Source organism: Triticum aestivum, chromosome 4A (genome assembly GCF_018294505.1).
Source record: "Triticum aestivum cultivar Chinese Spring chromosome 4A, IWGSC CS RefSeq v2.1, whole genome shotgun sequence".
Classification (NCBI taxonomy): Eukaryota; Viridiplantae; Streptophyta; class Magnoliopsida; order Poales; family Poaceae; genus Triticum; species Triticum aestivum.
The window spans coordinates 143,198,268-143,209,462 of NC_057803.1; the positions used below are offsets into that span (position 1 = coordinate 143,198,268).

At 47.6% G+C, this 11,195-nt stretch overlaps 1 protein-coding gene across 2 annotated transcripts; it reads right to left on the reverse strand.

The window, feature by feature from the left end:
* Nucleotides 1-596: 596 nt before the first annotated feature.
* Nucleotides 597-5,231, reverse strand: LOC123085639 (probable protein phosphatase 2C 33). 2 transcript variants are annotated; one of them, XM_044507309.1, is made up of 7 exons: nt 4,747-5,228; nt 4,477-4,648; nt 4,169-4,386; nt 3,972-4,079; nt 3,759-3,884; nt 3,414-3,658; nt 597-1,222 (listed from the first exon to the last, which is right to left on the reverse strand). In XM_044507309.1, the coding sequence occupies exons 1-7, from the start codon at nt 4,954-4,956 to the stop codon at nt 1,000-1,002; spliced, it is 1,302 nt and encodes a 433-aa protein (XP_044363244.1). In that variant the 5' UTR covers nt 4,957-5,228; the 3' UTR covers nt 597-999. The 2 variants fall into 2 exon arrangements, with proteins under 2 accessions (XP_044363244.1, XP_044363243.1); XM_044507308.1 differs by having other exon boundaries at nt 4,169-4,648; nt 4,747-5,231.
* Between the last annotated feature and the right edge of the window lie 5,964 nt (nt 5,232-11,195).

Below are 11,195 nucleotides of genomic sequence, written 5' to 3' on the forward strand. Positions count from 1 at the left end.
GCCAGGCGCCAAATAGGGTTTGGGACTTCCCTGTTTAGATTACAGTTCTTTATTTGCTCAAAAAGAACAGCTGAGGGAACTAGGTTTGAAAAAAAAACAGCTCAAGGAAGTAAGCCTGTAATTCTTTGCTGATATGGGCATAGCTGGCAGCGGCAGCTCTATAAATTAACATGACGATATTTGGATGCTTCAGCGCTCAAGGCCAGGAACGGGCACTTCAACAAAAAGGAAGAAAGCGATCTACCATATGTCAATATTCGTAGTATGCTTTCTGTTATCCTCACCTTGCAGTCGGAACGAGATCCTCTGACTCAAGGGAAGTTAGTATATATGTGAGCAGCGTCATCTCTCTGACTTGCCTTCTCTATTTTAAACATGAAGGCCATTGTACCTACCTAACTTGCCTCCTAAATGTCAGAGGATCCACAGTCATCAGAACACAGCGGGAAACAATTGTACATCATTTGGATTATGAGATCAATCAATCTCCAGTCAAGAGTTTTATCTTACCGCCAGACAAGTTGCGCCGTTGTCTCCCTGCTGATCAGATTTAGTAGTGAAATTACATGACAAGCGCAACAAAAACCAACCCAGAATGCAGTAGTAGCTTCGATAAGGATAGCATCAAACATTAGTCAGTTCGGTTCCATACAAGGTACATTTCAGAGCAGCAACGAGGAGCTTTGCCGTCGCTTCCTGAAACAGTTTTAAGCTAGTCATTTCACTTCACAGGCTAAGGTACACAGAAAAACCTAGTGCTGAATTTCTGGGAGCCATCTTCTCAGAGCAAATGGAAATTTCATCAGCGCTCCTGATAGACAACAAGCTTGTTAGTGGCCCAATTTGTTCAGTTCAGGCCAGAACACAGTTAGTTTCACCCAAATAATTCTTCGATCCAGTGACAAACAGTTTATTCTCTCCTCTCTTCACATAGAGCAGAAAAACTGAACCAGAATACTAGTTCTCATGGACGAGCACCAGTCAGTGCTACTGGTACTTTCAAGTGCATGCAGTCGAGCGATTAGATCTTTTACCTTCCATTGCATCCTTCTTTTTTCTACAACCGGAACAAAGATAAGGACAGCTCGATGGTGTTGACGGGGCAGAGCAGTAACCTCCCCCATTATCTGTTATTAAATCTTCGAATGGCACTCGGTCCACTTGACAGATCGCACAGCGAAATGGGGGCAAATTTGCTTTTGACAGGGAATTCCTACCCAACCTGCAAAAGCCAGGGGACAAGATGTTACTATGCTGTCAAAAGGCTTAAAATGAACACGGTGAAGTAGAATACCAGATGGCATTCCTCAAACAAACAAAATGTCAATCAGCAATATATCTCAACAGCCAAGTGGACAAACTGATAAGAGAAGCATGTAATGACTGAGGCCATTAATTTATTATACAGCAGATTGTATATGGCTAGATGCTGCGGTGGAGGTTGATTCCTCTTCCCAGATCTGGTCGGGGCCTGGTAGCGGCCGGCAGCATCCCGGTCCGATGCGCATCGGGCGTGCGGCAGCAGGACTCGGCGGCCAGCGAGGGTTGGATCCCGGGGCGGCGGCCCCGGACGTCGGAGGACTGTGTCGGCGGCTGTGGACTCGCGACGGGCGGCGGCCGCGGTGGTGGACGATCCGTGCACAAGACGCTTGATGGAGGCCATTGGAACAGATCTGGGTGAAGACCTGCTCGCGGTTGCTGCCGAGGCCGGCGATGGCGGCACTATTTGGTGTCGTTCCCTTGTTGAAGGCATCGCTGTTGAGAAGTTCCAAGCCACTATCTGCTACCTCCGGGGGAAACCCTAGATCAGTAGATCGGATGACGGCGGCATTATTGTGTCGTTTACCTCTTGGGGCGTCATTCTTGGAGGTGTACACGGGCTCGAGGGACCAGTGGACGGAATAATTGGTGGAGCGGTGATTCATCCTGCACATTAATGGTGACGATTCTCGGCGGCGTGGCGCAGTGGAGACTCGGCGCCCGATGTGTGGCGTGGGACTCGCGCAGGAGGGTGACGTTATCAGGCGTCGTGGTGGCGTCGATGGCAGAGAGACCGGGCAAGGTGGTGTAGCAGTACAGCACTGAAGATGGACTGGAGGCAGGTGGATGCGGCGGCCTCATACCCGGCAGGCGTCCTGGTTGAGAAGTGCGCCGGACTGGTAGGTGCCCCATACCCGACAGGCGTCCTGGTTGGGACCTCAGGTCTTAGATGTTTAGGTTTGGCTGCGATGTATGTTTGGTATTAGGCCCAGACTATCAGCGCCCCTTCATCAATTGGATAGGAGTAGCGACAGTTGTTGCTTAGATGGTGGCTTTAGTCTTACTGTTGTATGACTTTGTAAGGTCTTGTGAGAATAACTAATAAAGTGGCCGTATGCATCGCCCAGATGCAGAGGCCGGGGGTCCTCCTCCTTTTCTAAAAAAAAAGCAGATTGTATATGGAAGAGCCAAAGTGAGATGCTCCTAGCGGCAGATGAAGTTTGCTCATTCCAGTGCTAACCATTCTTGAAAACCTGATCTTCTACTGACAATGAGAAACGTAGGGTCCGTATTCAGGCGCTGTAGCGGCATACAAGATAAGAATCCTATCTTTCCAGACCACCTACTAGTCTAAAGAAGTACTACTGCAAGAGAAATGCAAACTAACAAAGGTGATATTCTAACATTACCTATGTTCCGTTACTAGAAGAAGCACAACAACTCAATAAATGACTACACAAATAGAAGTCATCTCAAAATCCTCGTTGTCCATCTCCAGTCAGAATGTGACGAGCAAAATATTTTTCGTGTATTACTTGGCTCTTTTGACCTTGGTCTACATTCTAATTTTCAACTAGACGGCATATTTAAGTAATGTTTAAAGGACGATGCCACCACAAGAGAAATGGACAATGCCACCACATAGAACAGAAAACAGCCACCATTTGCGTGAATACATATCTGGCAAGTACACCAGCTATATGCACCTAACCAAGAGAGTGGAAAAATAGGTCCAGTAATTCAACAGCACCAAACATAAAGGCATGTCTGGTACCCAGGACATGGTACATAAGACCAATTCATGGAGAGCTTGTGCAATGTTGCTTTACTACTTTTCATGAAATATTAAATACAGTAGCTACAGATGATTGAACAACTGACGCCCAAAAAAAAAAAAGACTACCAGTGCTAATCCAGAAACGTTCAGTTAGGGGGTGGATACAACCACTTGTTCTTCACCATCCAAAAGATGTATTGTATATCATCAAACTAAACCAGGGATAAGGAGATAAAAGTGAAGCAAAAGGAAATTATCCAATGACAAACACAAAATTCACATATGACAAATAAATGCACGACTAAAAAACATGTACTTTACTGATATGCATAGTATATAAAACAATATGAAGTGTAAGAGAAAAATAAGAACATGCCTTTCTTCCAACAATGCAGAGCCTTCTTCAAATAATTCCTCCACAAATCCAAATGAAGCAGACTTCTTTTTGTCACCAAGCTTTCCAACAGAGCTATGGGACCTCCTACCAAAAAGAAGAAACCTCAACTTGTTCTGATTTTGCTTTGGAGACGATGGTGGCGGTGTTGAACAATGATCAGATGGGATGATATCAACAACTACACAAGTTGTATCATCTTTCAATCCAGTTGTCTTTAGAGCTTGCTGTACAAGCAAAATTGATCTCAGTTAGATGGTCAAGACAATCAAGCATACTGCAGAAAGTATGGGACAATTTAACAACTGCAGTGAAATGCATACTGACCTTAACAACAAGCTTTGCGGCCAATTCTGCAGGCAAGCCTCTGCACGCCTGCGCTGCAATCTCTGAGGACACTGCATCCCATATTCCATCTGATGCAATTATTAGCCTTCCTCCAGCACTAGAGAGCTATGGCAAACCCAAAACACACATGTCAGTCAAGATACACTAGAATAAGGTACGCTCATGGCATTTGATCAAACTTCCAAAATTCACCTTCACTTGCTTGACATGTGGAATTGGCACGATGAACTCCCCAACATCGGTATCCCCAATTGATCTTGAAAGGCACAGTCCACCTGGCCAGCATCGGAGAGGGCCAACCTATATAAAAATAAACATAACAATTTACCCCCAAAGTTTATATCCAAATATGCAGTTGCATCCCCAAACTGATCCCAGTAGAGCGGTACCTGCTGCCCACCGCAAAGGTTCAGCCGGCTGACCTCCCCTCCACTCGCCGTGACACGCTCCCGCTCCTCTACATTCTCCTCTAGCCTGTGGTCAACGGTTAGCAGAGAGACCACACCACCTTGAGTGTCAAGGATGCACCTGGAGTCTCCGACTGACGCCACAGTCACGGTGAACCCATCGATGACGACCAACGTCGCCGTCGTCCCTGACATTTCCCCTGCACCAATTCCCAGAGTTAACAACATCTTAGTGATGAGATTCGCCGGGGAATATAATGGCATTGCAAGGACCTCTCTCTGAGTCTCACCCTTGCGCTGGAAGTCAATATCTGTCTTGACGAAGCCTGCCACAAGCGCGCGCGGCAGCACCTGCAGCCAGTCCTCGCGGCTGATACCCTGCGGCACGGCGCTCATCACGTCGTCGAGCAAGTGCTCCTTGCTGAACACCGCCGCCGACACGCCATTGTGGCCGTCGAACACCTACAATCAGCAGATCCGAGAAACAAACACGCCCTCACATGGCCGAACCCGAGAGAGAAAAAACAAAAGGGGGCCTGCGAATAAGACAGTGCGCGTACGGCGAAGACGGAAAAGGCCGAGGAAGGGTCGCCGGGGACGCGGAGGCAGTCGGGCTTGACCAGGAAGTAGTCCTCGCCGCGCTTGGCGAAGCCGGAGTGGCCGTACCGCACGAGCGGGCGCTCGGAGCCGCCGCCGCGGAGCTCGCGGCCGATCAGCGTCGCCAGAGGCAGCGCCGGGGGCAGCGTCTCCTCATTGGAGGCGCTCTCCATCACAGCCCCCTGCTGCGGTCCTAGCGAAGAAGCATCTTCCCAAGAACCCGCTCGAATGGCGCCATTTCTTGCGGGGAAAAGCTCTGGTCGGCGGCCCCGGCGGGGAAGGCTCCGAGCTGGATCTGAGACGACGCGACGGGTCCTCGTATTCCCGGGCCGGCGTCGCAATGCGGGCGGCGGCGAGCTGGGGTTTGGGGAATTCGGTGAAGGGAGTAAAGGCAGAAGGGACAGAGGAAGTCCGCCGACTCTAGAGTGACAAGGTGGAGAGGAGTAGAGTATTATGATTTAGAGAAATAGTGGGGGGTTTGGTTTGGTCCAAATTATTCAAGCTAAAAAAAACTTACTAAAATGAAGAGTACTTGCAAGCTTTTTATAAATAAATAAAGAGTAGTGGGATGGCTAGCCCAGTTGGGCTACCTAGGACTAGTGCTGATTAGCTTAGCTATAGGAGGTCAATGGTGGTTTACAGCTTTAGATTAAGAAACATGTGTCTGCCTGGATTTGCTCCGCTTGTCGTACCGTCGAGTGTGTATGTCTTTTTTCTCTGCGGAACCATGTTGCCGGCTAAACTGGATGTCATGTTGACCATCGATGGTTTTGGTGTGAAGTCATGGACCCATGTGCTATTATTGCAAATCTTCAGATTCTCGCTAAATATACTTCTTCTGTTTTCTGAATAGGGTGCATATACATATTTTGTTGTTCAGGCCATACCGGGCCAAACGGGTCGGCACGGCTCGGCCCGCGGTAAACGTGCCTGGCACGACACGACCCGTGACGGCACGACTAATAGCCAGGCCGTGTCGTGCCGGCCCACGGGCGGGAGGTCCCAGCCTAGGCACGGCCCAGCTACTAATCGAGCCGGCCCACTAGCACGCCAGGCCCGCTAGTTCGTCTGCTATTTGACGCACTGGGCATTTTTAGCCTATTTTTACCTGTTGAGTCATATATAGATGTATAAAAAAACATAATTGGATCGTGTCGTGCCGGCCCGCGTGCTCAGGCTAGCAGCCCAAGCATGGCCCAGGGCATGCCGCGTGCCGGGCCCGGCCCATTTAGCCCGTGCCGTGTCTGGCCCATGGCGGGCCGTGCCGGCGTGCTCACGGGTCGGCCTGGTTAGCCCGACCCATTTGGCCAGCTATAGTTTAGGTATGGTCATCAATCTACTATGAGCATGTTTGGTTGCTTGTATCTTTTTTCTCCTTCATATGTGTCTCACCCGGGACATTCAAATACTTGTGTTGATGGACTGCGTGATATTTGGTTGCGTAAATTTGGCCAGGTCTGCTTACTTTGTACCCCATGTGATGATCTTATCATATATACCTTACATACTATCAGAACAATCACGTAAATAAAACCGTGTTACAATCATCTCACACGGCTCAAACTGAACATGAGACTTGACTGCTTCAACATTGCTTTTCCATTTGAGCACAAACTTGGAATAAGCATACTGTGCCTTCTATCTACTCTTAGACCCTTTGAAGAAGTTGACTGTGTAATGAGGCACTTATTCTTGGTTGTTTGTCATGAACTGTAAACCCCTAGAACATTTCCTCTCTACACCACATACCACTTCACCTAGCATTGACAAAAGAGTAACAATTCAAGCAACAAGCAAAGGAATACACTACACATGGAACAAAAAAAACTTATGCATGCACCATCATATACCCAAAAGGCAAAACAACTTCATCATAACTACTATTGTTACATCTTACCACCACATCCAAAAAGAGGGTGTAACTGTTGGAAATATGCCCTAGAGGCAACAATATTTGTATTATTATATTTCGATATTCACAACTAAGAGTTTATATTTCATGCTAACTGCTATGATCCTAGAATATGTGATTCAGTGGAAAACTCATATGCACGTGTGGAATGATAAATGGTTAAATAAAAGGTTCCTAGTCTTGCCTTTGGGACTAACTCAAGTGTTGTGAGTATACCTGGCCATACCTCGGGCCGGGCCTAGCCAAGCCCGACGCAAAAAACCTAGGCCCGAGCCCGGCCCGGCCCGACCATCGGGCCTGTTTTCTGGGCCCGAGCCCGGCCCGAACATGTAAAAGCCCGTCGGTCTCCATGCCGACCCGACCCGACCTTCAGAAAAGTGCAAAAAGACGGGCCCGGGCCTGGCCCGGCCCGGCCATCGGGCTCAAAATCTAGGCCCGAGCCCGGCCCGAGCCCGGCCCGGGAGCAGCGTCGGGCCGGACCGGGTCGGGCTTTTTCGGGCTGGCCGGGCTGGGCTTCCCATGGCCAGGTATGGTTGTGGGTGATCACGTTTTCCGTACCTTGGGATAGTATTAAGTGTAACTGTAGTCCTAAAACAGCATTGAGATTATGACGTTGGAAAAATGATCATATTGAATCGACCCAAACTTGTTTGTTTTGAATTGAGTTAATATCGTCTGTATTCAATTGTAATAACACGGAGTGTTAACGTGTGATTTTGCTCCTTAGACCATGAGAGTATCATGGTCACTTCTTACCATGCGGTGGGCTTTGGGGTTTCTCAAACGTCACATGTAACATGATGATCATAACGACAACTTACAAGTTCATCGGAAAGTTTGACAAGTGGACGGATAGCTCAAGAGTGGGATTTGCTCCTCCAACAATGGGGAGATATTCTTAGGGGCCTCTCGGTGTGACTACATCCATCATCGTATGGCCAGAGATAGGTGACTATGTCACGGGGATGCCGGAACACATTAATGAGAAAGAAGAACAAAACCGGTAACGGGGGCAATGGTATAGTGAGCATGGTGATGACTCAGGAGGATAACCAATGCAAAGCGGGTTTTGTAAAGTATCGCGAAGCAAAGGGAACATCACATGATAACCTAAGATTCACTCGAATATCATTCGTGTACTCATAGGGACCGATATGGACTTCCACGGTCCTGCTGCCGGTCATTGAATGAACTGTTTCGTTCATGTCTATGAGTTACCGAACCTACGGGGTCACAAACTTAAGGAAATCATGATATTTTGAGTGTTAGTAGGACAGGAGTGATGATAATATATTTGTGGAATTGTTTCATTAATATTTAGAATAGTTTTGAGAGGATCCGAAAGCGTTTCGGGGTCACCCGAAGGGTTTCGGTGAATATCGGGTAATATCAGGTATTACCGATATATTATTGAAGGAAATATGCCCTAGAGGCAATAATAAAGGTATTATTTATTTCCTTATATCATGGTAAATTTTTATTATTCATACTAGAATTGTATTAATCGGAAACATGATACATGTGTGAATACATAGACAAACAGAGTGTCACTAGTATGCCTCTACTTGACTAGCTCGTTGATCAAAGATGGTTATGTTTTGCTAGCCATAGACAAAGAGTTGTCATTTGATTAACGGGATCACATCATTAGGAGAATGATGTGATTGACTTGACCCATTCCGTTAGCTTAGCACTTGATCGTTTAGTTTGTTGCTATTGCTTTCTACATGACTTATACATGTTCCTGCGACTATGAGATTATGCAACTCCCATTTACCGGAGGAACACTTTGTGTGCTACCAAACGTCACAACGTAACTGGGTGATTATAAAGGTGCTCTACAGGTGTCTCCGAAGGTACTTGTTGGGTTGGTGTATTTCGAGATTAGGATTTGTCACTCCGATTGTCGGAGAGGTATCTCTGGGCCCACTCGGTAATACACATCACTTAAGCCTTGCAAGCATTGCAATTAATGAGTTAGTTGCGGGATGATGTATTACGGAACGAGTAAAGAGACTTGACGGTAACAAGATTGAACTAGATATTGAGATACCGACGATCGAATCTCGGGCAAGTAACATACCGATGACAAAGGGAACGACGTATGTTGTTATGCGGTTTGACCGATAAAGATCTCCGTAGAATATGTAGGAGCCAATATGAGCATCCAGGTTCCGTTATTAGTTATTTACCGGAGACGTATCTTGGTCATGTCTACATAGTTCTCGAACCCGTAGGGTCCGCACGCTTAAAGTTCGATGACAGTTATATTATGAGTTTATGTGTTTTGATGTACCGAAGGTAGTTCGGAGTCCCGGATGAGATCGGGGACATGACGAGGAGTCTCGAAATGGTCGAAACATAAAGATTGATATATTGGACGACTATATTCGGACATCGGAAAGGTTCCGAGTGGTTCGGGTATTTTTCGAAGTACCGGGGAGTTACGGGAATACGGGCGAAGAAGTATATGGGCCTTATTGGGTTTTAGGGGAGAGAGAGAGGCAGGCCGCGCGCCCCTCCAATGACTAGTCCGAATTGGACTAGGGGGAGGGGCGGCGCCCCCTCCTTCCTTCTCTTCCCTCTTCCCCTTCCTTGTCTCCCACTCCTACTACTTGGAAGGGGAGGAATCCTACTCCCGGTGGGAGTAGGGCTCCTCCAGGGCGCGCCATAGGGGCCGGCCCTCTCCCCCCCCCTCCACTCCTTTATATACGTGGCCAGGGGGCACCCCATAGAGACAACAATTGATCTCTTGGATCTTTTAGCCGTGTGCGGTGCCCCTCTCCACCATAGTCCACCTTGATAATATCGTAGCGGTGCTTAGGCGAAGCCCTGCGATGGTAGACCATCAACATAATCACCACGCCGTCGTGCTGACGGAACTCTCCCTCAAAGCTCGGCTGGATCCGATTTCAAGGGACGTCATCGAGCTGAACGTGTGCTGAACTCGGAGGTGCCATGCGTTCGGTACTTGGATCGGTTGGATCGTGAAGACGTACGACTACACCAACCGCGTTGTGCTAACGCTTCCGCTTACGGTCTACGAGGGTACATGGACGATACTCTTCCCTCTCGTTGCTATGCATCACCATGATCTTGCATGTGCGTAGGAATTTTTTTGAAATTACTACGTTTCCAAACTGTGGCATCTGAGCCAGGTTTTATGCATTGATGTTATATGCACGAGTAGAACACAAGTGAGTTGTGAGCGATACAAGTCATACTGCTTACCAGCATGTCATACTTTGGTTTGGCGGTATTGTTGGATGAAGCAGCCTGGACCGACATTACGCGTACACTTACGCGAGACTGGTTCTACCGACGTGCTTTGCACACAGATGGCTGGCGGGTGTCAGTTTCTCCAACTTTAGTTGAACCGAGTGTGGTTACGCCCGGTCCTTGAGAAGGTTAAAACAACACTAACTTGATGAACTATCGTTGTGGTTCTGATGCGTAGGTAAGAACGGTTCTTGCTCAGCCCGTAGCAGCCACTTAAAACTTGCAACAACAAAGTAGAGGAAGTCTAACTTGTTTTTGCAGGGCATGTTGTGATGTGATATGGTCAAGACATGATGCTATATTGAAAGTGCATTATATCGACTAGAGGGGGGGTGAATAGGCAATTTTTATGAAAGTCTTCAAAACGTGGAAGTTTCGAAGACAAATGATAGAAATAAACCTATTACCATGCAGCGGAAGGTAGACTACACTAGGCAAACCATAGTCAAGTATTCAATTAAGTGAAAGCGCAATGACTAATAGCAGCAATGTAGTGAGGATCAGGTAGGAAGATATTATGAAGCCAAACAGAACACACAGTCACTTAGTGAAGACAAAAGATAGTGCAATCATACAATGACTTCACAAGGACCAACAGTAAGTAAAGGGAAGGGAAGGATGAAACCAGTGACTCGTTGAAGACAATGATTTGTTGGACCAGTTCCAGTTGTTGTGACAACTGTACGTCTGGTTAGGGTGGCTAGGTATTTAAACCTGAGGACACACAGTCCCGGACACCCAGTCCTGAACACGCAGCTCAGGACACCCAGTCCTCACCGTATTCTCCTTGAGCTAAGGTCACACAGACCTCGCCCAATCACTCTGGTAAGTCTTCAAGGTAGACTCCCAAACCTTCATAGACTTCGTTCACCGGCAATCCACAATGTCTCTTGGATGCTCTGAACGCGACGCCTAACCGGCTGGAGGATTCACAGTCCTCAAGTGTAATAAGTCTTCAGATCACACAGACAAGAAGACTTAAGTGATGCCTAACACTCTTTGGATCTGGGTGGTTAGGGCTTTATCCTCGCAAGGAATTCTCTCTCAAAGGCTTCAAGGTGGGTTGCTCTCAAACGACAAAAGCCGTACTCTAACTCTGAGCAGCCAGCCGTTTATGGTTGTAGGGGGTGGGCTATTTATAGCCACTAGGCAACCCGACCTGATTTGTCCGAAATGACCCTGGGTCACTAAGGAACTGACACGTGTTCCAACGGTTAGATT